This window comes from Notamacropus eugenii, chromosome 3, assembly GCF_028372415.1.
Source record: "Notamacropus eugenii isolate mMacEug1 chromosome 3, mMacEug1.pri_v2, whole genome shotgun sequence".
Taxonomy (NCBI): Eukaryota; Metazoa; Chordata; class Mammalia; order Diprotodontia; family Macropodidae; genus Notamacropus; species Notamacropus eugenii.
The window spans coordinates 105,701,623-105,727,265 of record NC_092874.1 but is presented as its reverse complement, the minus strand read 5'-3'; the positions used below and the strand labels follow the sequence as shown (position 1 = coordinate 105,727,265).

General features: G+C 42.4%; 2 protein-coding genes across 4 annotated transcripts; one reads left to right on the top strand and one right to left on the bottom strand.

Moving 5' to 3' along the window:
• The first annotated feature begins 2,397 nt into the window (after nucleotides 1-2,397).
• On the top strand, nucleotides 2,398-3,963 carry LLCFC1 (LLLL and CFNLAS motif containing 1). The gene is made up of 2 exons (XM_072652499.1): nucleotides 2,398-2,643; nucleotides 3,391-3,963. Exons 1-2 carry the CDS (start codon nucleotides 2,496-2,498, stop codon nucleotides 3,582-3,584), a joined length of 342 nt encoding a protein of 113 aa, XP_072508600.1. The 5' UTR covers nucleotides 2,398-2,495; the 3' UTR covers nucleotides 3,585-3,963.
• Nucleotides 3,964-4,227: 264 nt separating this feature from the next.
• On the bottom strand, nucleotides 4,228-22,436 carry KEL (Kell metallo-endopeptidase (Kell blood group)). 3 transcript variants are annotated; one of them, XM_072652498.1, is made up of 19 exons: nucleotides 22,349-22,435; nucleotides 22,044-22,154; nucleotides 21,111-21,237; nucleotides 20,578-20,769; nucleotides 19,392-19,516; nucleotides 18,944-19,090; nucleotides 17,527-17,583; nucleotides 17,209-17,397; nucleotides 16,731-16,882; nucleotides 13,902-14,031; nucleotides 11,013-11,126; nucleotides 10,087-10,185; nucleotides 9,662-9,739; nucleotides 8,672-8,772; nucleotides 8,355-8,465; nucleotides 8,041-8,108; nucleotides 7,092-7,261; nucleotides 5,239-5,334; nucleotides 4,228-4,493 (listed from the first exon to the last, which is right to left on the bottom strand). In XM_072652498.1, the coding sequence occupies exons 2-19, from the start codon at nucleotides 22,065-22,067 to the stop codon at nucleotides 4,332-4,334; spliced, it is 2,142 nt and encodes a 713-aa protein (XP_072508599.1). In that variant the 5' UTR covers nucleotides 22,068-22,154; nucleotides 22,349-22,435; the 3' UTR covers nucleotides 4,228-4,331. The 3 variants fall into 3 exon arrangements, 2 of the variants coding, with proteins under 2 accessions (XP_072508599.1, XP_072508596.1); XM_072652495.1 differs by having other exon boundaries at nucleotides 17,209-17,583; nucleotides 22,349-22,436; XR_011976810.1 differs by lacking the exon at nucleotides 22,349-22,435 and having other exon boundaries at nucleotides 8,037-8,108; nucleotides 17,209-17,583; nucleotides 22,044-22,327.
• Between the last annotated feature and the right edge of the window lie 3,207 nt (nucleotides 22,437-25,643).

The following is a 25,643-nucleotide window of genomic DNA, read 5'->3' as shown; positions in this document are numbered from 1 at the left end:
TTTTTTGACCATTGCCCAAGGACCTCCCAGGCCTTGGTTAGACATACTCTTGCTCACTGAATGCTGACCTTGGGCAAGTGGACAAAGGATTTTAGACATCATTTAAGTCAACACCTTTATCTTTATAGAGCCCAGAGCTAAGTGACCTGTGCCCAAAGTCATTGGTAGGAAAATAATGGAGTCAAATTTGACTGGTCAGATTCCAAACCCATTACTCTCAGGTCACTGGACACCAGGGACATACTGTCCTGTGTCCTAGATGGGATGGCAAATGAGATGCGGATGGAATTGGGGTGTGCTGCAGTATCTACTTTTTCTGCCCTTTCCAGACCTGCTCAACTTGACATGACCCCCCACTTCATAAAACAACAAGACTTTTTTTTTTTGATGGCTTGTAAGGAAAGGAAAGAAACAAGATGTCGAATTTTTAGTTTTGTCTTGGCGATTTTTTTGTTTTCATTTATGCAATAAAACAAGTATTTCCATACTTGGTGTCTTCTTTTTTGGGGAAAATAGAGCAAATTTGAGGCAAGGGGATGGAAGAGAGGAAATCAAAGCAGAGAAGTTAGGCTTCTTCTGTTTCTTGTGTGACTCTTCTACTCAGCTGGTGACCCTGTGGATAGAGTGCCTGGCCTGAACTGAGGAAGACTGGAGGACACATCTGGCCTCAGACATTGACTAGCTTTATGGTTCTGAGTAGTCACTTAGCCTCTGCCTGCCTCAGTTTCTTCAACTGTAAAATGAGGATGATAGTCATACCTACTTTTTTGTTGTTGTGAAGATCAAATGAGAGGATATTTGCAAAAATGCTTAGCACCGTGCATAGTAGGAGCAATATAAATGCTTATTTCCTTTCTCCTCCTTCCTCCTTCCCTTCCCTACTCTGATGCCACACAAAACCCCGTAAGGAAACAAAATGTAGTCTTCTTCAGCCAAGCAGTTAGAAGGCCCCACCCCCGGTGCAGCTAGGAGGGGCCCTGAGTATTTTTCCACCCAGACATCTGCTCCCCTGTACCAGTAGGGTCACTGGGTGCAGGGCTGGGGTTATCAGGGCCACAAAGACACTCAAGTTTTATCCACCTTTCCCAACAAGCAGAAGTCACTCCTTCCACTCTCACTCAATCACCAAATTATGATTCCTTTTCCTTCCTTAATCTGGCTGCATATGGGGAGTAAGTCTCATGTGTATGCTCAGGCATGGGTCTTTTTTTCTGTGAACATCAATACACAGGTGACTGCACGTGTGCATCTAAGTACTTGCATGTGAGTTGGGTGAATGATTTTTCTACAGGAGTCCTTCCCTGTGCAAATTGGTTGTGCCACACCAGTTCTCAATAATATTCTTTGCCTAAGGTTTCCCTTCTTCTCAGACAACCACTTCTGCTGATCATCTAGTCTTTTCCAGCCCAGACCCTAATCCTCTTCCCTGCCAAACCTCTACTCATGCTGATTTTCTAGATAGGGTGGGACATCTGGAAGCAGATAATTAGCCACTGCTAATCACTAGTAACAGGCTGTCTGAGGGAGTGCTTAGGGATTGGAAGTCTCCCTTCAAAGGTCTGGGAGAAATACCAACTCACAGGGGGCATGCTCCATTTCAGGCAAGGGAGGACTGTCTATACACATTCCACAGTCCTACCAGGATGAGCTTTAATCACTTCGATGACTCCTCCTTCCTGCCTATAATTGCTCCTTTCCACTCCTTCCCTTTTCCCTGTTGTCCATTTTACAAACCATGAGTTCTTTGAAAAAGATTCAGGAGTATTGACTTCTAAGTAGTTGTTCTTTGGTTCAAATGTTTTGGTTTTGTTTTGTTTTGTTTTTTTCATTTTTAGTTATGAGAATGAGAACTGAGAGATACTTCATGAGAGGGGATCCTGGTCTGAACATTGGAGGATAAAGCAGTCCAGGAGAGAGCACAGCATTTAATGGGAAACCCAGAGATTAGGGATAAGGTCATAAGGGTTTAAGTGAATGAGAGGGCAATGAGTCTTAAGAAGACTCAGAGTCCACTCCATATACACAGGCCAGGTGTGTTCTCCACCTCCTCCCCCATCCCCACCCTCTAAAGCCTTTCCTTCATCTCTAAATGATGTTTTGTAAAGAGAGAACTGATGAGTTAAGGATTCTGTGTCTTCTGTTCTCCTGCTGAATATCAGTTTTTCTAATCTTGCCTCACCCCCAAACCCCACTAAAAATGAATAGAATGACTGAAGGAAGTCTATTCTAGCTTTTGGGTTCTGTGAGTCCTCTGAAAACATATGCTATCCTTTGGTATGAATTCTCCTCTGTTCTTGCAAGTGGGAATCTGCTGTGCGATTGGAACCCGGGATCAGAGCTAAGGCTATGATATCATAGAGCCCATGAGGTCACAGGTTCTTCAGACAGTAAAGTTAGGGTGTTGGGAAGGGGCAGGGGCAGGGGAAGGGGCAGGGGCAGGCCGCTGCTCCCTGAGCAGGTGGAGGCCCATAGGAAGAGGGCCAGTAAATGGGCGGATGACTTCTTTGGGCCCCAAGCTCCACCGGGCATGGCTCCTGGTTTGCCTCTTCCTGTTGCTGCTGCTGGTTCAAGGAGTGACGCCCCAGAGTGGGGACCTAAATGGGAATGGGAGGAACCGAAAAGAAGGGAAGGCCTCCCCAACAGGTGAGAGAATAGAAGAACAGAAAGCAGGTTGCAGTAACACTCCTTGCACCTCAGCCCAAGACTGAGATAAGTTAAAGGTCAGAGATGTGCTTAGGATAAAGGTCACTATCTGCACTGGGGCAGAAACAGCTTGGGTCCCAGTGAGCATAGCGTAGAAGCACCGTGTGTCAGGGTTGATGGAGTAGGTTATGTTAATATCAGAGTTAGGGACTTAGCGATATGCATACAGCATTCAGAGGGTATTACCAGGAACAGGAGTAGAGGGAGTGCTTATGGTTTGATCACTCACTGATTTCCTCTTACACCATGGTTAGAACTACCCCTCAAACATTGAAGGCCATATGTACATACAGGTGGAGATAAAAGAGAAGGTTAGAAACCCTGATTGGTCAAAGTTAGATTTGTGGAGATAATAACATATGTTTATGCTACTTTGAGATTTATAAAGCAATTTTTGTCCTGAATACATAAGGTAGGTAATGCAAGCATTGATATCCCATTTTAATGATGAGAAACTGAGACTCAGTGACTTACTCATAATCACATAGTTAATCAGTATCTGGGGCAATGCGGAAGCCATTCTCTTGACTCCTAAGACCCGTGCTTTCTGTAGTATATTGGATCTCCTCTTGTGATCCTACCATACATTCCCTTCTGATTTCAGACCAGATTTGCTAAGGAGTCAGGTCAGAGCTGACTGAGGTCAGGAAATAGTCCTTCAATCCCCACTCTTTTCCCTTGTTCTAGGTGAGGGTGAAGAACTAGAGGAACATTTTGTGGCTTCATCAGTTGGAGAGATACTACAGTTTCTGACCATGGGGCACCCACAAGAAGAAGAGACAGAAGTAGAAGTGGAAACAGATGAAAGCATAGCTGTTCGGGACCACCTCTTTGACCTGGCCTTTTGCTTCAACCTCGCCAGCATCCTGGTTTTTTTATGAGGGACATGGAGGCAGAGGTCATCGCTTGGTTTCTGGATGAGGAACTGGACATCTACCTCCGCTTCATGATTGCCTATTGATTTTCCCTGACCCCAGGATTACCACTCCCCAAGAGGATATCTGCACTGATTCTTGCTAGCTCCAACCCTCTGATTCTAAAACCTTGGCCTCGGCTGACACTTGAGACCTGGAGTGTATCTGTTTCCAAAACCACTGCCTGATTTCTGCCACTAAGCCTCCTGGACATCACCACACTCTGCCAGGGACACCATATCCTTCTCTCCATTCTCTTTTCTCCTCTGCCCTGTGATGGAGATGCGCAGAGGGTTGGAGATGGGGAGTGAAGCAGCAGCAACAGCAATAAAACCCCCAAAACAAATGGAGGTACCTCTCTTTGTCTGAACCAAAGCACTAACTACCCAGCTGTCACCCTTCTATTTGTTTCCATAACTACTTATGCCTCCAATTCATAACTGGCCAGTAGACATCAACATCCTTCTAGTCCTCTGTCCTTTTCTTATTTGTATGAGAATACAAATCTGGGCCCTGATGGAAATTGTTTTTTTTGCCACCAACATAGTGACCTCTTTTCTTTGCCCTGGATTTTGGACATAAAACACAAAATAGGGAAAGACAACAAGGAGAGAGGTCAGAACCCTTCTTTATTTCTAGAAGTAGGAAGGTAGTGAATACCTTGGTCCTCATAATTAAGTATTTGATTCATAATGATGCATTTCTTCAGGCAGATCACCAGAGTTGGCAGTGGCTACCAGGGTTCATAGGGGTACCCCTTGGGCAGTTGAAGTATCTGGCAAAGGTTGGGGTATTGCTAAGGGGCCCGTGGACTCGAAGAATAGGAGGGCTGTAGAGGTCTTGAGCATCCTGAAGGTTGGGACTGCCACACATAACCTGGGAGGAAGAAGAAGTCAGCCAGGTCAAGATGGATCCAGGAAGCAGGCATAAGTTAAAAGATAAGATGGATACAGTGAATGGGTAGGGTGGTCACTGGGATTGAAAATGAGGATTAGTAAGATAATGTTTCAGGGCAGAAAGCAGAAAAGAAGGCAGAGATATTGAAGTGGACCAGTAGCCATAGAAGAATAGAAGAGGATGGTTATAGTTCAAGGTAGAATAAGATTTGATGAGAGGAGTGTGGCCATCTACAACAGTGTTAGAGGAATGTTGTAAGGAAACAAATTAATAAAATGAGATTGATGGGATGAGTTTTGTAGAAAATAGTCTGTGCTAGTGTGTGGAATGTCTGTAAAGTGATAGACTGTTGATGTCATGCCCTACAGCATCTGAGGTGAGTAAGACATGGTTGTTGTGCATGCATGCATGTGTGTGTGGCTAAAGAAGAAATGGGAGATGTCTATTATAGGGGAGAAGCAGTAGGGGTAGATTCTATAATGAAAGTGATGGTAGGGATTTGTGAGAAGGATTAACACTTCAAGGTAGTGAGGATCCTTGTCTGAAGAAGAAGGGTTATGGTAGGGGGAGTCAGGACAGAAATCTTGTGAAGAATCTATGTTAGGAACTCTGAGAAGCATCTATGAAGAGAGATTTCAGACATGGGAGGATCTGGAAAAGGGGTGTTAAGAACTAGGGAATTCTAATTGGGCACAGCATGGAGAAGTGGGGACAGCTCCCTCACCTGGGCATAGCTTCGATAGAAGAGTTGATAGAGGTTGAGGCCCAAGCTAGGCAGGATGGTCTCCCCTTTATGCTTCTGTTGCCACTTCCTGTATGCCTGGAGTGGTGGTGATGGTGGGGAGAAACATAGGATCATGAGATTTAGAGATGGTGCATCTCAGAGATAGAAGGGGACTCAGAAGCCATCTAGGTCATACTTAAACAAGATTCCCCTCTCTAATGGTCAACCTAGACTTTGCCTGAAAAAGTCCAGTGAGGAGGAATCCACTACTTCCCAAGGCAACCTATTCTGCTTTTGAATAAACACTTACCAGGAAGTTGTTCGTCACTTAAAACCCAGATTTGTCCAGTTGTGCCTTTCCCCCATCATTCTGATTAGCTCTACCCAATTTAGACAAGCAGAAAAAGTGTAATTCCCACTTTCAAATTCATGAAAACAACTGTCATGTCCTCTCACCCCACCCCAGACTTTTCTCCAGTTTTACTATCCCCATTTTTTCAATTGATCATCATGTGGCATGATCTTACGACCCTTAACCATCCTCTCCAGATTATCAATGCCTTTCCTAACAAAAGAAAAAGCAAAAGCAAATGTTACCCAGCACATAACACAATACTACCAGTTTGGTTTGACCAGAACAGAATATAGTCCTAGTTGTTATGTACCCCCAAATCACATTCAATTGTTTGACCACCATAGCAGAGTTGATCCATATTACTCATTAGATTGTAGTTCATTAAAGCTCCCAAATAATTTTCATGGTTATCTAACCATGCTTCTTCCTCCATCTTGTATTTGTGAAGTAGGTCTTTATGAATCCAGATGTAAAAACCTATATTTGCCCTTATTAAATTTTGTCCTTTTGGTCTTAGCCCATTGTTCTACCTTGTTAAGAGATTTTTGGGTCCCAGCTACATCTAGTGTTAGCTATTCTATCTTTGTGTCATCTGTATATTAGATAAACATGCTATCTGGACCTTTGGTCAAGACATTGATTTAAAAAAAATATTAGATGCCACAGTCAATACCCTTATTTAGGAAACTGAGGACCAGAGGTCATATAGGTAGTAAGCAAAGGAGCCAAGATTAAACTCAGGGTCATCAGACTCCAGATACAGTGAGCTTTTGACTACAAGCTTTCTGCAGTGGTTTTTGACTTCCCCATACCTCAGCCTACATACACCTTGTGAAACTGTCCTTGGCTTCTGCAAGGCCCCTTTCCCTTTTACTCTACATTCATGTACAATCCATAGTTTCTTTGTTCTAGATCACTCTACATTCATGTACAACCCATAGCTTCTCTCTTCTAGATTCTGTTCTTACCTCTCCTGTCATCCCTACATTACAGAGAGTAGAAATTGAGACATTGCTTATGTCCAAGAAAGCTAGGACTTATAGCTAACTTGGAAAGGAAGGATAGGGGTGGGGAGGTGTCACTGGAGGCTTGGGGGAATCTAGATGTTTCACGGAAATAAGATGTCCCAAGATGGTATTGAACTCAATAGGGGTGGGAAGGTTGTACTAAAGAAGGGGTTTTGTAGACAGTGGTTAATGTTCCTTGAGAGGTCCAAAGTATTTTCTCTTTTTTGGGGGGGTAGGGCATGGATAAAAATCTGAGGACAATGTGGTGTACTGGAAAGAGAACAATCTCTGAAGTCAGAGCACCTAGGTTTAAAACCATCTCTTAGACTGTGTGACATTAGGTAAATCACTCAAATTTCCTGGGTCTCAGTTTCCTCCTCTGAAAAATGGGGAGTTGGACTAGATAGCTTCTGAAGTCCCTTCCAGCTCTAGAGATCGACATCTCTGGAATCCCGCTGGAGCTCCCTTCCCAGGCATGAGAACACAATTACCTGCATTGCAATAACCAGTGCGCCAATATCAGCAGCATTCTCCAAAAGGGTGTGGGAGCTATTGAATGTACTCCCTGCTGGCAGTGAGAAGGACTCATAGTGTTGCTGTAAGCAGAGCAGCTCCCTATGCAAGGTGGGGATGTCACAGGCTGGGCAGCCCCCTGGGACCACTGTGGTAAATATAGGAAAGTATCAGTAAGTGTGTCTGAAAAGGAAGGGAGCAGGTAGAAGATATTCCAATCTGGACAATACCCAGGAGCAGAGATGTAACAAGCATTGAGAGAATGGGGATTTGCCACAAGGTGCTGACAATCAAGGGACAGATTTCCTCATGGGATCAACTTTTGTCCCTAGATTGGTCGGATTTTCTCTCCATGATGACCTTGTCACTGTGCCTCAGCTCATAGTCCTACTCTAGCCCTAACCACCATATGGTATCCCTGTCCTGTCTTGTCCCCAAACTCCATATATAAGAGAGGTGACTTCTTTTCTTTCCCATCCAAGGCCGAGCTGTCATCCTCTGCCCTCCAATGCTGCATCTCCAACAATAAAGTATTCTCTATGACACCATAGCCCCTCTTCAAAATACTATAAGTTCCTTGAGAGCAGGGAAAATCTTCTACCTTTCTTTGTATCTCCAGTATTTAGTATAGTGCCTAGTAGGCACTTAATAAATGTTTCTTCACTGACTTATCCCCCCAATCCATGCACAACATTTTCTGCCTCCAGTTAAAATAGACATTGCCCTACTCAGGATATGGATGTGTATATGTGTGTGTGTGAGAGGGGGAGTGTGACAAACTCTCCCACCCACCTCCCAACCCCTTGCCATAAGTGTGACTCAGCATGTTGAACTCATTAAAGTTCCCCACTGCTTCAGATGCATACCAAGCTTCCAAACTCATACCCAAAGCTTCTATCCTCCCTCTTGTACCCATCTGTTACCCACAGTACTGGTTGAAGATGTGCATTAATTCATGGGCCATCACACTGCCTGCAGCTCCAAAGTTCACAGCACTAAGAGAGAAGGGGTGTGGTCAGGGAGAAAGAGGGAGCTCACCTACTGACCTCCTCCAAAGGTCCTCAATTTGATCTTCCCATTGGCTCCATACCCCACCAAAAGTCCTGTGCCTCTTGTCTACAACCCTCCTTCCCTCCTGTCTCAAGGAGTTCCTTCCCTCATTCCCTTCTCTTTCTTGAAGACTCCTATCCTTCCCAACAACCTTCCCTTTGCCTCTCTGCCCCAGCCAAATATCTCCATACCTTGGGTAATCAGGAGAAAAGAATGGAGGCTGTAGGAGGCCAGCAGGGAAAACAGCCACATTATCAGACATGGAGTAATAGGCACTGACCTCCCAAGGGGACACCTTCCAACTGGAAGAAGAGGCAGAACAGAGGATGCAGAGATGCAACCCAAAGCCCTATCATTTGTTACATCCCACCCTTAGTATCCAAGGTTCACAGAACCAATCTCAAACCATTCCAAGTCATCCCACCTTGTCCTTGTTTACATAAATGCCAAGTTTCCCTCCCCATGATCCAGAATAAAGGTTTCTCTGACTTCTATCTCTTGCTTATACCTGTGACTGGAGGAAGGTTCCAGAAAGCCTCTCATGGTCCTCTCTCGGAAGGCCTGGGAACTACTCAGAAACGTCTGAAGGAAACTGGGGCCAAAATTGATCTGGGAGGGTGGGACAAAATAGTGATACATGCACTGATGCCCCACAGCTGCCTACAGAAACAACCCAACTGTAACAGATATACAACTGATGGCCTTCCAGGGATGAGGCAGCCTCTTCCATAGAGACAAAGGTTCACAGAGACATAAAAACAATGATGCAGAAATCAAATACATGTATAGGTCCAGTCAAAAAAAAGTACATTCACAGCTGGATATAAAACCCAAATTTTGCCATAGTGTTCCATGGTATAGAGGAGGGTTCTTAACCTTTCCTCACCCTGTGGCATGGTCCCCTTTGACAGTCTGAAGAAACCTGTGGACCTCTTCTTAGAAGATTGTTTTTAAATGCATAAAATACATAGAATTGAAAAGGAAACCATTTATATTTAAATACATATACATGCATAGACATTAAATGCATATACACATATGCGTATATACATATATTTGTGTAAATATATAATATATTTACATAATTTGTTACTTATATAAATATATATGTATATGTATGTGTGTATGTATATATGTGTATATAGGTATATATATATGTGTGTGTGTATATGTGTGTGTGTCTGTTTGTGTCTGTCTGTGTATGTGTGTATATACCTAGGCTTCCTTTAATAGTGTTTCAACAACAGGGAGTGGTAGAAGGGATGTGTGAGGGTGTATAAGTGGAGTAGGGATGACATTCTCAGAGAAACCGGGGAGATTTAGGATAAAAAGAAAGCTAGGAAAAGGAAGAAAAACCAAAAGGAGGGGGCAGGAAGGGATTGAGAGCTAATGGGAAGGCTTCTAGGGAAAGCATGGCAGTGGAGGGTGGGGATAGGGAAAGACAGGGATAAGGAACCAGAAAGAATTGGGGATAAGGGTAGGGGTGAGAGTTACTCACATCTTGATAGTCTTGTTTGGCTGGATCAGGTTTCAATACCTCCTCTGGGGCCCCCATTTCTACCTTCAGCTGAGATAACTGGGAAAACATAGTAGGGTATCATGTATTGAATAATAAGGGTCTGGGGAATTCAGTGCTATGAGGCAGAAACTTTTCCTAAGTTTTGTGTGTCTCTTTAATGACGGTATATTGATCCCCCGCTAGATTGTGAGCTCTCTAGGGGCAGGAAAAGTCTTTTGCCTTTCTTTATATCCAGAACTAAGCAAGTGCTTGGCACACAGTAGGTACTTAATGTTTATTGACTATATATATCTGCTTGTGTGTCCTTTTTGTACCAGTGCAATATCCCCATATTCACTGATATTCTGTCCCCCATTCCCCCAGCTTCACTTCAACACCTTTCACTATCCTTCTCTGTGACATACTTTGGCCTGGGCTTCTCTCCGGCTGCCTTCATCCATCCAGTGAAGCCTCTTCAGGTGTCTGCTTAAGGCATTTTTGATTTCAGAGAAAAGTTGAGTGGCCTGGTAATTGGTGGAAAAGCATTGAAGGAGATAAGTATCAACCCCTAATTCCTGCTGCTGGGGTCTTTAAGTGGGGAAAGACCTCCTGGGGGGTTGAATGGAAACAGAGGCTGTGATGCTTGGGTTACTGAAGTTATCAGGATCATCTGGCAAGGAGAATGGCCTTGGGGAAGAAGGTAGAAAATAAAAGAGGTGTATCCATCTCCCAATGGTGTTTACCCTTAGGTTCCCCTTGAGTGTCTACTTTCTATGACAATGAGAAAGAAGAAAGTGAGGTATACAATTGATATCATCACTACCCTCAGGGACTGTATTATCTGATAGAGGAGATAAGGTCCTTGCTATAAAGGAGTATCTTGTGTAATGGATGAGACGCAATCATTGGGAAGTCCAATAAGATTGAGCACACAAAAGGAGACAGATATAACACAAAGAAATGGAGAGAATGCCAGTAAATACAGTGGCATTTCCAAAGAGAAGTCATTTTTCTTTTCTAATGTGAATTATTTGACCAATTCTCTTTTTTTTCTTACTTTGTCACCACTCAATGGACCTAACTGCTGTACTCAATTCTTTCTGTAGGCCATATTTTCATTCTCTCCAAATGTGCTGTCCCTTTCCTTTTTACCTTCAGACATTCTGAAGTCTCCCCTATCTTAAAAACAACAGCAAACTCTTTACTTTTCCACTGTTACCCTTTTCAATGACCATCTGATTGATTCAAATGTGTGCTGAGGGAGTCAATGAAAAAGATTCTGGATGAGTGTGGGCTAGGGAAAAAAGGAGAAGGATTGAATCAAGTGGACTGGGGAAGAATGCCGTCATACAGCATCTCGGCTGCCATGGCTGAAGGTTTCCTGAACAAACATTGCTCCCAGTGTGGGCTCAAAGAAGGTTCCTGTCTCCTCAACGCATTTCTTCCATCGAGGGATGCTGAATGACTGTGAAAGAAAGAGTGAGGTCAATGACTTCTTTGCGATAGTACCTTCCCATCTAAACCTCAGAAAATATGATAAACTTACATTTACCTAGTCCTCTACAATCTATAAATTATTTTACTTATAATAACCCTGTGAGGTAATTAGTTCGTCTTATCACTTAAGTTTTACAGATAACGAGACTAAGATTCAGAGAACTCAAAAGGCTTGTTCAGACTCATATTACTAACAAATGTCAAAATTCAAACCCAGGACTCCAGGTCCAGCATATACTGCAGAGACTCTATGAGAAGATTCTTTCAGTAGGTGATAACAGCAGTAGGTATAATAGTAAGTGCTTGCTGAAGTGGGGAACCTGAGTCCACATGGCCACATGTGGCTTTGGAGTGAATGAATATAGACACTGACTCTCACTTCATTTAAAACAAGAAAAAAATAAAATGCTTTCCAAAATTGTGCTTCTTTTGAAGGACCAATAAGTAATTTTTAATGAATACATTTCATGACTTGATTTGCATGGGAATCTAGCTCCTCTCTGAAGCAGTGGAGTCATATCTAGACTATTGCTTTCTTTTGAGATCTGTTTATTTCTCTTGAGTTCTTGTCCATTGGGAGAATGGCTCTTAGTCTTACATACCTATGTTACTTTCACCTAGTTTGTATTTTAGATCTTCATTGAAATTACTAATGCAACGATTCTCCCCACTCCAAACACATTTGATAGCCTCACTTCTTTTCCTACTTGCATTGATTTTCTTCATGTAAAAGCTTTTTGATTTCATATAATCAAAATTATTTGAGTTTTGTGATGATGATGAATGTACCTTTAGCCAGGAATTTCAGAGTAAGAGTATAGTTATAAAGACTCTGCAACTGTTCCTTACCAAACACAAATATCTTTTCTTTAGTAGCAGATATACGGGGCTTCTACAAGAGGGGAGAACTAATCCATGATATCTGAAGGAAATGCTTTCAGACAAATTGTAAAGTCTTCACTGAGTTCAGGTTGGCCACAGTGACATGGTGATAACCATAAAACCTTGGAAATTCAGTGATTTCAGGGAAGAGAGGTTCCCCCTTCCAATTTGCAGTATAGATCACACTTCAATAACCCAAGTAAGCCTTCTTATGCATTTAGCACAAACTTCTATTTATTTCTCATATGGATCAGGATATCCACCACAAACATCTAGGAACTGGAAGCTAATGATAACTGACACTTATATAGCTTCTTAAGGTTTGCAAAGGGCTTTACATACATTATCTCATTTGAGCCTTGCAGCCTTAATCTCCACCTCATTAAGGTAGGTGCTATGTGTATTAACATCATTTCCATTTTGCAAATGAATAAACAGATTCAGAGAAGTTAAATGACTTGCTTATGGCCATAAACTTCAGAAGTGGAATTTGAACCTGAATCTTCCCAACTTTAGATTCAACTATTGATCCCATTCAACCATGCTTGCTACCTCATAATATGGAGCAAATTAGTAAATTTTTAAGTTGAGGTGCTCAAAGTGAATGATATATCCAACATGAAGCCCTATTTCCCTTTGGCCTTCTAGTCTAATAAGTAATGTCTAAGTCTGAATGTCTAAAACTAATGACTAAACTTTGAGTCCAGTTTCATATGCCATGAAATGATGCTCTGACAACTATAGGATCATAGAGAAAGGCTGGCTGATCTCACTGGTTATAGTATTTAAAACCTAGATGGTCAACACTGGACTGAAGAAGCACAGATTAGCAGGTGAGGAGAATGTCTGGTTACTCTTAATAGGAGTCCACACCTGGTGGTGTCTCCTCCTTCATGTGGCCCTCAGCTCTCAGGTGAATTCCATCATGCCTCGTAAACACCTGTTTGAAGGTGTGTATTCATCCTTCATTGCCAAAGAAGATCATGTCATCAGAGAAATAATGACATGACTTGCACTTGACTTGCACTTGACTTTGTTTTGAGGGAAGGAAGGCTGTGCAGGTCACCAGCTCCACTTTTCCTCCACAGCCATCTGAATCCAGTGACCAAGTATTCATCAGGATGACTGGAGATGACCCAGGATGAGGCAATTGGGGTTAAGTGACTTGTCCAAGGTCACACAGCTAGTGAGTATCAAGTATCTGAGGTAAGATTTGAACTCAAGTTCTCCTGACTCCTACACTGCTGCTCTATCCACTGTACCACCTAGCTGCCCCTACCTATTTGAAGATAGTTCAAGATAAAGAGAAGAACACAGGACTAGATTTGAGCCCTGGGTCCTCTGCTTACCAAGCAATGGAAAGATAGGGAAATCATTTGCCTTTTAAATGTCAATTTCCTAATCTGCAAAATACATATAATGATGCCTGCACTGCCTACTTTGCACAGTTGTGGCAAATCAGGAACATTGTAAAGTAGCAAATCCTATGGAAGGGTATATACTATTATTATTTATTGACTTGGTCGTTTCCATTGATGGTGGTAATGAGGAATACAATCCTGACCTCTTTCTTTCAGGATCCTTCATTGCTGATGTGCTGTGAAGGAGTGAGCCTGGTCTTGGATTAAGGGGGTTCAATCTCTCACATTTGATGGCAAGAAAATGAAGCCTTTTAATCACTGTAGGATTATTGATAGGACCACATGCCATGACTAGAGGAACCCCCCTCCCCCCAGGTGACATTTGCTTTTCCCCCAAAGCATTAGTTTTACCTTCAAATTTCATCACGCTTCTCCTGGTAATTTACAAATCCCACCCTCCCCAACTCAGACAAATGAGGTTATATCTAATGTTTTCTCACAATGGGAGACTGTCCTGCCAATTCCTGAAGCTTCTGGCTCAGATTCCTCTGTGCATTCTGGAAGTGACTGTCTAAGGCAGGCATGAGCACTGATACCAGCTGTAGGATCATGTGGCTTTGAAGGTAGTCTCTGGAAAAAGAAAACATGTACACATGGAATATATGGGGTTGGTAGGTGGCGCCACAGTGCACAAGAGTACCAGACCTGGAGTCAGGAAGACTCATCTTCCTGAGTTCAAATCTGACCTCAGAAACTTACTAGCTGTGTGACCCTGGGCAAGTCACTTAACCCTAGGTGCCTCAGCTCTTCATCTGTAAAATGAGCTGGAGAAGGAAATGACAAACCTCTCAGTATCTCTGCCAAAAAAGCCCTACTAGGGGTCAGGAAGAGTCAGACACAATTGAAACAACTGAACAACAACATAATACACAAGGCAAAAACAGAATAAAAGGGGCATAAGGGGTAATCTAGTCTACTTCCCTCAGGTTTCAGATGAGGAAACTGAGGTCCATAGAAAGAAGACTAGACCAAGGTGACAAAAATAAGAATGAATGCCAGAAATGACCCTGAAACAGAACTTAGAGTCAAAATTTTGAATTCAAATCCAGTACAAGAAAGATATAGGTGGGTAGGTAGGAGCAATCTAGTTATATGTCTTCTGATGTGCACCTGTGGCCAGGATGATTCTTTGTAAATGGCTGTCTTAAAATGGAAAGCAAGAATTGTACTAACATGAGAATGATGGATTGGAGCAAATAGCAGACACAAAAATAAATCAGAAACAAGGAGAAACCTAGATATCTAGGCAGGAAAGAAAGAATAGAAAGGAAGAGAAGAAGTGATCTTTCATTAGACTCATAGATTGTTAGAAGCCAAAGGGACTTTAGAGGTCATCTAATCAGACTCCTTTATTTTACAGTTGAGGAAAGTGAGACCCAGTGGTGTTAAGAGACTTGCCTTAGGACTCAAAGGTCATAAATATCAGAGATAAGACTTGAAGCAAAGTCTGTCAGATAATAAATCCATATTTTCCCCACAACACTCTGGTGGCATTCCGGCTGGACTCTCCCTCCTACACTCAGCAAAATTAGGTCTAACTAAATCTGTAGCTCACCAAGAACCCAGTGATCTGCTGCTTCCTGGGTGGGCAGGGGAGCTGGGGGGTGGGATGGGGAATGGGGTGGAATTCAGTCTGGGAAAGTGGTGAAGAAAAAAAAAAGCAAGCCTAGGGTTGAATAGAGAAGACAAATTCTTAGACGGCCAGGAAGAAAAGGGTCTAGACAGGTAAGACATGGGCTGAAATGAATGAATGAATAAATAAGCATGTTTTGAGATTATATTATGTGCCAGGGACTATATTAAAGCAGGATATACAAAAACCAAAGCAAGAACAGTCTTGTCTTCCGATAAAGGAGACAACACCTTAGAAGAACAGTGACCAGAGGGACACATTGGTTCCAAGTTTAATGGTTTGGCACATCCTTTCCAGGAGCAATGGTAGAATTAATTTCATCAGATTCCAGAATGGGAGATGGAGGTAAGGGGTTATGAAGGAAAAAAATATATATATAGGAATCAGCAAGATTACTGGTGATTTAATGCTAGAATCAGGTAACATGTATCCAAAGACAAGGGTGGACGCTACAGTAGAAATAATGCTGGATTTCATTAAAAGACCTGAGTTTGAATTCCAGCGTGGATAAGAAAACCTCTCTGGGCCCCACTTTCCCAATCTCTAAAATGAAAGGATTGGATTAGATGATTTCTGAGGTTCCTTGCAGCTTTCAGTCTGTGATCCTGTGGTATTTCTAAGTAATATTTCTTCATTCTTTCACAAGTTTTTGGTTTCTGCCTACCTGAGAAAAAACAGTCTGCTAATATAATCTCAAACCTGGGTTAAATTGTTTAGGTTGCCTTCAAGGCTGGCATAAGTGACATGTGTCACTGTAGATGGCTTACTATAATGAGGGGTTATTGGAGAGAGGACATGACTATTTCCCAGAGAACACAGTGCCTGGAAACCCAGAATCCTCAGGTAGTAGCAACAGAAGAGACAGTAAATGGCAGATAACCTGATTCTAGAATTTCTTAAGTCCTCCCCCCACATCATCACTCTCCCCGGCATATTCCCCTGTTATTCAGTTGTTTCAGTCATGATGGACTGCTTGTGACCTCATTTGGAGTTTTCTTGAGAAATAAACGGGAGTGGGTTGCCATTTCCTTCTCTAACTCATTTTACAGGTGAGGAAACTGAGGCAAACAAGTTTAAATAACCCATCCAGAGTCACACAGCTAGTGTATGAGACTGAATTTGAACTCAAATTTTCCTGACTCCAGGCCCAGATCTTGATCCACTTCACCACCTAGTTGCCCTTATATTCCCCACTAGCTCTGGACTGAAAAAAGTTTAACTTCCTAAAGCTATTTACCCCTGGGTCCTCTTATCCAACCTTTTCACTACACAATCTACCCCATCCCCATCTAAAAGGGTTACATAAAGATCAAATGAGGTAATGTATGTGAAGCACTATTCAAACCTGAAAGCTTTCTATTAATGTTAGCTATTATTTTTATACCTAACACCTGAATGCTCGTATCACTTGTGTTCCCCAAGTCCTCTTATGCTGCACTAACTCTACTTCCTCCTACCTCCTATGGGTTTCTGTGTCCCTCATTCCTCCCCTAGATTCTTCACACTCTCCAGCATCTTCATTCATCCTTCCCTGCTCTTCCATGCTTCCTGCATTCCGAATTCTCTCCTGCAACCTCTTGAATTTCTCCTTTGTCCCTAAGTCAGATATTTTTGCTCGACCCCACCAAGTACATACCTGTATCTATCCTTTGGCAGGTGTTCTATCACCTGAGATATGACTCTTATGTATTCCAAATCATGAACCATGATGGGTTGAGAGGGACTGAGGGTCATTGGGGAGAAGATTGCCCGCAAACAAGACAGCCAGTCAATGGAAGGGGCCATTTCCTTGAGGGGCACACAGAAGGCATTAAGTATAGGAAGAGAAGGACTGGTCATGGAGGAGATTTCTATTTATGATTGGTATAATGGGGGAAAGGTACTATATCCAGGGTGGTGTAAGAGACTCTTCGGAAACTAGGGAAGGAAGAGAGATAGATCAAGCAAGGGCAATGAATGGGTTGTTATGGGATAGATTAGGTTAGGGAAAAGACTAAGGGAATAGAGGGCAATGAAAGAAATTATAAATGAAATTCAGAAGACCTTGGTGAAAGGGAAAGCCCCAAATGGAGGTGCACTCTGTTTCTCATATCCCTGTCCCAGAACCCAGGCACCTGCAGCTGGGCAATAGTGGTCTCTTGGAAGAGCTTGCCCTCTCTTTTCCTCTGGTCCAGGGGCTTTGCAGCCAGAAGGAGATTTGAAGTTATGCTTATGGATATAGAAGCATGCTCCAATATAACATTTTGGTCTCCCCCCAGCAAGGTTCCCAGTTGCTGCAGATATGACAGGTATGCTCTCAATATCTGAGGATGAGAAACAGCTTTAGCCATGGTTCCAGTCATCCCTCCACCTCTTTTTTTAGGTATTGAATTCCATGCGTATAAGCTAGTATTCCCTCTTCCCCCACATTTGTTCCCAAGATACTTCCATACCTCTGTGTAGCTCCTCTGATCAGGTAGAAAAGGTATCTGAAACTCCGGTTGGTCAATCTGGACACAAGAAACGCTAGAGAGAAATGGGGTATATGGAGAGGGAGGAAAGGAAAGAGGGGATAGATATGGAGGAGACAATAGGGTACCAGGGAAAGAAAGTCGGTACAGGGAAGAGCCTATATTGGTGATTAAAATTCTGTGGAAGACACGTGAGAAAGAAGGGGAGATAGAAGTAGAGGAAAGAGACAAGATAGTAACAAAGGAAATAAGGTTTGGGATCTAGTCTCTAAAATTGAGGAATTTGGAGAGGGAATTACAATGGTAAAGTTATGTTCCACTTCCTCTCAAAATATAGTAATAGCAACTGGAATTTATATAAAACTGTAAGATTCACAGAGTGCTTTCCTCAGAACAACCCTATAAAATAGGGTAACACAGGCACTGCTATCATTACTTTACAGATGAGGTACCTGAGATGCACAGAGGTTGTAACTAGCCCAAGGTTATATAAGAAGTAACTCTTGGAGCTGGGCTTTGAGCCCAAGCTTCCTGACTCCAAGTTCACTCTTTCCAACACTTTATATTTCTCCTACCCCCTATGCCCTAGATTCCATTCTAAGGGACCTCATTTCCACATTTATATTCTGTCTCCAGAATCTTCAGCCCTCTCCACTGGCTCCTTCTTTAGCTTGAAACATACACAAGTCTTCCCATATCTTGAAAAAAAATACAAAGAAAAAAACCACCCTGCTGCTACCTACCATGCTATTTCCCTCACTTTCAAACTTTTCAATAATTTTTGTCTGTTGCCTCCATCTTCTTATTAGTTACTACTGATGACCTTGGGCAAGTCACTTAACATTCCCAGGTCTCAGTTTCATCAACTGTAAAATGAGGGTATTGGAACAGATGGCCTCTGAAGCACCTTCTAACCCTGTATTTGTGATTTAGCCTAACACCTTAATTTTATTAATGGGAAAACCATTTCATGTTGTTTCCTATTTTTTCACATTCGTCTTGTAATGCTCATTGCTCTGGAAAATTCTTGAGGCTCCAAATAAAATATTATTTTTCTTTCACATTGCATGAATACTTTGTGTTTTATCAAAGTGCTAAAAACACAGTGTTCATCAATACTCACTGATTAGTAACTAAGGTCACTCTGTGCTCTGGATAGGAAGGCAGAGAAGCTTATACCATGAGAATAATCCTTTACCTTATACTGCCTTTCCCATTTCCTATCCTTAGGATTCTCTGGGTTTCAGAATCCTTCAGATGGGGCTCCTCCCATTACTCATTTATTCTGTGGTCCCCCTCCCACTAGTATCCCCTTCCCATTACTCCTAGATGACAGATAGGGAGTGAACACAAGCAAGCCTGAGGTGATTGTGTAGACATCTACATGTGTGAGACTCACCTGAATGACAGGCATGTATGGAGGACTTGGCCCAGGCCTCAGGTAAGCTTTGAAGAATGGGAAACTGCCATACTGACTCATTAACAGCTTCAAAGTATGGTTAAAATCAGGAAGTGTCCAGTTACCTGAGATAGACCAGCCCCCCAGCTGTGGCAAAGGGAGACAGAACTCAGTGTGATCAACATCAATTGTCCAAACTCTCTCTGACTCCTCCAATGTTCAATCCCTGGACTTTTTTCCTCATTGCTCTCTCAAGGTTCTGATAACTTCATAGGCCCCTGCCACCTTCATCTCCCTCCTGGGGCCTCAAGGTATATACATACACATACATACACATGCACATACACATACACACACATACACACACCCATACACACACACATACACAGCTATTTATGTCCTTTGTGTCCTGGATCTTTCATAAGCACCTGTTGCCTTGACGTCTTACCTCCTCAATGACCTGTGTGAGGGGCTCTGTCCCTAAAGCGTCAATGGCCTCTGTATCCATGCAGTCTTTATAGAACCTCACAGTCTTTTCCTCTGCAGAGTCAGGAGGCCAGAGGATTGAGGTTTCTAAGGAGAGGAAGACATGGGGGAGTAAAGAGACGAAACAAAATGGAAGAGATGGGTGAGTACAGAGACTATGGACAGAAACAGAGATGATATAAAGAAAAAAAATGAAAAGGCAGAGAAGGGAGAAAATCAAGGCCTGGTATAACTGGTGTGTTCAATAGGAATGGAGAGGTTTTAAAAAGAGGTTCTATGGGAGAGGGAGATGACATAGACTGGCAGTCTGGAAAGTGGAGCAGGGATGGGAAGCAGGAGGGGATGTAAAAGGAGAGAAAAGATGGAGATGGGATGAATAAGACACTAATGAGATTGAGGAGAATACTGGAAAGAGGCAGGTGATGAGACACAAGAGAGAAGAGGAAAAAAGTCAAAACCATTCCTCACCACTATCTTTAGCTGGATTCTTCTAATTACCATGTTGTAATAGAAGGAAGCATTTAAGTTTGCAAAACACTTTACATGTGTTCTCTCATTTATGGAAAAAGCACTGTTTTTGCTTAACAGTTCTCATTCCTAATTGAGTCTATTAATTGATCCTTCTAAATTTTATCATCCACTAACCTCTACCCAGCATAAAGGATGTGTTCAGCTGCTTCAGTTGGCAGAAAAGGAAGAGTTGGAAGAGGGGAAAATTGGGAGATAAAGAGGAGTTTTAGGAAGGAATAAGTAGCGATTGGCAGAATCACTAAAGAGTGGATGAGTTGGGAAAGCTAAGATAGCTGGAAGAGTGGAGAGGGAACCAAGGTGATAGAAGGGAGTTGGAGACTAAAGACATGGAGAGATTAGAAATTCACAGCCCAAAGGTGAGAGGTAGAAATTAGTTGAACTGGACATCTGGTAAGGATCAGAGGACTGAGAGGAGGCAAGAAGAGAAATGGAGTAAGTGGGAGACTTGAGACTTGAATGGTAGAAGTAGGGCAGGAGTCTCCCAGCAATAAAGCATTCACATGGTCACTTACATTTATGTTCTTATGCAAACTCTGAGGCAATTACCTATGATTACCCAGTCACACAGACCTATCGCAAAACTGACATACATATACCCTGTTCCTTGCTCCACTTACCTAATATCCTCCGGAGTCGATTCTGGTTCTTCTCTTTTAGAACTTGAAGTATGTTTCTGGACTCCTTGGCCCACCCAGATGTCAAGTTCCCACAGACAAAGTTAAAGAAGTCTGTGCAGGGCAGGGCACTGGCATTTCCAGTGGTCAGATAACTAGCCACAAGTTCCAGACACACAGGGTTCTCACAGGGACCTGTGGGTATAGGATGACTGCTGGAGGGATGACTACAGAGGGATAGGAACTCCCTTCCCAGGACCACCTGAAGAAGCAGGTAAAAAATCCAAGGCTATGAGTAAGATTATACAGGACACTAAATGGACTAGAAACAGATGGTTAATAGCTGGGGTTGGGGGTTTGGACAATCTTAGGGGACTAGTAGAGGGACAAGGGTTAGGAATCCTATGGATGAGAGATGCATCGAGGCATTGCAATGGAAGTCAGGGGAATTGGGAGCAGATGTCTTCAGGTTAGGAAGGAAGCGGTTAGAGGACTGGGGGTGGGTGGAGGGCTAAGGGGTTCAGAATCTTGCATACGGGGTCCACAGCTGTGAAAGATATAGAACAGGAGCACAGAAAAGACCAAGGTCAGGCTGAGTAGCAGAATACTCATCAGTCCCCATCTCATCAAGGTCCTGCGAAAACTCCATTCTTCTCTGGATCCCTGTGAAGGGGAGGGGAACAAAATTAAGAGACACCAAGACCAAGTGAGAAACACCCAAAGACAATACAGAATAAGGGATGGGGCTAGGAGGGAGGGAAGAGACAGAGAAGATGCAATAATGAAAGCGTTTTGTAAGTGATAAGCACTTAGAAAACAACTGTTGGATAGAGCTACTCATCAGGGAGACAGAGATAGAGAACAGGTCAGGAAGTGTTAGTGTCAGGACAACTTTGGATGGGTGGGGTAACTCTCCCCCTCAGCAAAATTCATACTGCTTGAAAGTTAAATTGGGAATCTTAATTTAAAGAGAATGGGAGATTCACTTGTTCTGGGAAAGAGAATTCCAGAATACAAGGAGAAAAGGGAAAGGAGAGTGGTGAATATGAGATCATCTAATGCAGTCCTTTCATTGATAGGGAAAACAATGGAGAGTAACAGAGAGGAGGTTATTTGCCTCAGTGTCCTGACTCCTACTCCAGTACACTCTTCATTATACCAAGCTGTTTTTATTTCTTCTCGCCAACAACCCCATGGGACAGACAGGATTTGGTTAGGATTCGGAGTCATCTTAGACCCAGGCCTAGGTGAACTCAAAGAGAAGTTCAAAGAGAACAGTCTGTCTCTTGTCTTGGGAAATTGGGGAGCGAGGGGGGATTGGAAGATGGTGAAGTATGGAAACAGAAGGACCTCTGGATCAAGGGAGATTGTAAGAGGTAAGCAAGGGGAAAGGAGGAAGAGAAGAAGCCAAAGGGGAAAAATCCAGAATGAGAGATGGAAGAGGAGAAGGTAGAGGGCTAGGCCCTTACCTGCTGGGTCCACACAGTCTCCATTCTGCTTCTAGTTTGTCCCAAAGTCGTGTTAGCTTCTACTTCTTCTGGTCTCCACCCTCCCTGACTGGGTGTCGAAAGAGGGAGGAGCTGACTTAGGAAATGGGGGAGAAAAACAAGGGTTCCCTTAGGACATAAATTCTCTTCTCCTCACCATACAGCCACCCTGAGCCCTCCAACAATGCCTTTCCACAGTGTTCCAGTGTTTTTTCCACTAAATATTCTTGTGTGATCTCTCTCCATTTATAATCCTTCAGTCCATTTTTCCCTCTCCCATGACCAACCTTCTCCTGATCCCAACAGTCTCCTAGTTCAAGGATCTTTCTTTCATTTGTCAGCGTCTTAGATTCTTTCTCCTCTGGGCCAAGTGTCTCTGTCCCCTAATCCTTGAAGTCCTGAAATGAGCAGCTGACCTTTTCCCTTTCCTCATTTGTCTTTTCTCTATTTCATAGTCCCTATGTCTGGGTCTTTATCTCCTGTTCTTGTCTCTTTTTCTCCATTTTGCTGAATTTCTGATCTGATATTGAGGAAACAACCCCTTACAACTTCTGCTTCCTTTGCAACTTCTGTTTCCAAAAAGAGACACCCCTGCCCTTCCCCCACCTCCACTCCTAGGCTCCCTTTTGGTCTGTTTATCTGTGGGCCTCCTCCTTCCTTATCTCAGGTTCCCAGCGAGAAGCGAATTCAAGCTGCCCCCCAAAACTCTATCATTTTGACTGTTTTTCTTTTCTCCCTCCCACCAACACTTCTCCTTTCCCTGTTCTATTCAGCTTAGGCCTGTGAGGTTCTTAAGAAAGTTTGCTTGAGTTTCAGGCTCTGTCCCCTGCTCTCCTACCCCATGTGAAAAAAAAGTCTATTTAAGATAGGAGAGAAGTAAGGCTGTGACTAGAAAGACTATTGAACTTAGAATCAGAGGGCTCAAACTCAAAGCCTACTTTGGTTGTTTGCTACTGATGTCACCTTGCATGAGTCAATTCCCTATTCTGGGCCTCAGGTTTTTCAAGAGATAAATGAACTGGATGTTTTTTTGTGGGGGTTTGTTTCGGTTTTTTATGGATCTAATCTAGTCAGCTCTAAGTCCCATAAAAACAAATCATCAAATATTCACTGAACACCCATTATACACTACCCAAAGTCCACTTGCATCATAGCATGGAGGTGATCCTGATTTTCCAGTGGAGTCCTCCAAGCTCTGAATAAAAGTAAAGGCTGGAGGCATTTCTGTCCACCAAAGCTTTAGTCTTTGCCTCCTTCCTTGAACACAGAACCAGGAAGATAAGAACTAGAGCCAGAAACTCCCTTTGGTCAGTCGGTGTCTTTTGAATTCCTCTCAGTTCTGACTCTATAGCCAGTCAGAGAGACTTGTCTTTACTATATTGTTAATAGGCCAGAATGAGTTAAAAATATGCATACTCCAGTGTCCGCTTAGGGGATTATACCAGTCAAGCATGCTGCACATGCTCATAAGGACTGCACTTATTGGCCAGTCTCCTAAAATATGTATGTATCAGTCAGTTTTTATCTTGATAGTCCCTTGGATAGCAAGGGGGTCAAATCAATCAAAAAATACTAAGGCTATTCATTGGAAGATCAGATAGTGAAACTGAGACTTAAACTACTTTGGACCCAATGAAAAAGATGACTCATTGGAAAAGAGCCCGATGTTGGCAAAGATTGAAGGCAAAAGGAAAAGGGGATGGAAGAGGATGAGATGGGTAGAGTGTCATGGAAACAACAAACATGAACATGGACAGACTTTAAGAGATGGTGGAGGATTGAAGGGCTTGGCATACTATGGTCCATGGGGACACAAAGAATTGGACACAACTAAATGACTGAACAACAACTGTAATAACAAAAGACTGCATCAAATACTTTTTCTAGTCATCAAACAAGTGGCCACATCTGAACTCAGATCTTCCTGGATCTTGGTCCAGGACTCCTTCTACTGCACCACCTAGCAACCTATTCAAAGCTCTTTGTGTTTGTAAAACACTATATGCATGTCATCTCTGATGAGATTGCAGATGTGTATAGTATTTTAAGGTTCCTAAAGTGTTATCCTCTAAACTATTCTGTAAGGTAGGCAGTAAATATGTTGTTGTAACTGTTTTCTAGATGAGAAAACTAAGATTCAGTGAACTTAAGGGAATCTCCATGTGACAATTTGCACCATGTGGCAGAACCATGATTTGAATGTAGGTTTCTTGTACCATCTGTTTGCCTACCAAAAAAGTGAAGAGCACCAGTATACTGGAGGACCAGGAAAAAAAAAAAACCTCATGCAGAAGATAGCACAAGCTGAGTTCTGAAGAAAAATAAGGATTGTAAGAAGCAGAAGTGAGGAGGGAGGGTATTCTAGGCATAGGGTTCAGCTAGTGCAAAAACAAGGAAGGTGGGAATGAGAATGAAGAAACAAAAAGAAAGAAAAATATCAGAGGTCAAAAGAAAAAAAAGAAACAAAGATACCAGAAGAAAATTAGAACCACAGAAAACCAGCTGGTACTTTTGTACCAGCAGAGAAATAAGACTTCTTTTGAGAGAAAAAAACAAGATAGCAAACACAATACATTAATTAAAAGAAATTAAATTAGTAAAAGCTGTTATGAGATTTAAAAAAGGATTTGAGTTTAAGTAATCTCAAGATTATAATAAAATTCAATATTCTAAAAATATTCATGGGAAATAGAAACAAAATAACAGAAATTGTTTTTAAAAAACAGAATTATTTTCACTGGAAGACAGGTTGGTGAAGAAAAAGAGAAATGGCAAAAAAAAGCTCAGAAATTGGAGAAAGTGTTTTAAACATATCATATTAGTCATCACAACAGTGAGGTAGGCAGTGCAAGTGTTAGGACTCATAGTTCATATGAATTACATCGTAGAAATTGAATTCAGTCAAAGGGTGGCACTTGAGGACCTAGAGTGCCACATGTGGCCTTGAGGCTGTAGGTTCCCCACCCCTGGTACAGAACAATCAATAAGTGTTTACTAGGGCGCCTACTATGTGCCAGGAATTGGCACATAGTATACCCTGAGGATACAAAGAAAGTTAAAAAGGAAAAAAAAATTTCTTGATTTCAAGGAGCTCAGAGTCTGATAGTCAGATAATATGAAAACAATTATATATAAACATTATACATAAACAAGATATATACATATATGATAAATTGAATGTCATCTCTGAACAAAGGCACTAAGATTAAGAAGGACCAGAAAAGTTTCTTGCAGGTGGGATTTTAGCTGAGAATTGAAAGAAGTCATGGAAAATTGGAGGGGAAGATGGCAAGTTAGTTAAAACACTGATGAATGGTCCAGTATGAATATCAAGAAACAGCAAGGAGGCCAATGTCCCTGGATCACAAAGTACATGGTAAGGAATCATGTATATGAAGGCTGGAAAGATAGGAAGGTCTAGGTTATGAAGGACTTTACAAGCCAAAAGGTGGATTTTACATTTGATCTAGGAGGTAATAGGAGGACACTGGAGCTTACTGAATTGGGGCATTGGGGTAGGGAAGTGATATGATTAGATGTGTATTTTAGGAAGATCAAGTTGACAGTTGGATGGAAAATGGA

Bases quoted from the DNA above. Each gene is read 5' to 3' on its own strand.
- LLCFC1 (XM_072652499.1), top strand. From the start codon at position 2,496: ATGACTTCTTTGGGCCCCAAGCTCCACCGGGCATGGCTCCTGGTTTGC. The intron at 2,644-3,390 runs GTGAGAGAATAG...CCCTTGTTCTAG, and splicing joins AGGGAAGGCCTCCCCAACAG to GTGAGGGTGAAGAACTAGAG.
- KEL (XM_072652495.1), bottom strand. From the start codon at position 22,067: ATGGAGACTGTGTGGACCCAGCAG. The intron at 11,127-13,901 runs GTGAGAAAACAT...TTTCTTTCACAG, and splicing joins TGGCAGGACAGTCTCCCATT to TCATTCAGCATCCCTCGATG. The intron at 7,262-8,040 runs GTGGGTAACAGA...TATTTACCACAG, and splicing joins GCACATCTTCAACCAGTACT to TGGTCCCAGGGGGCTGCCCA.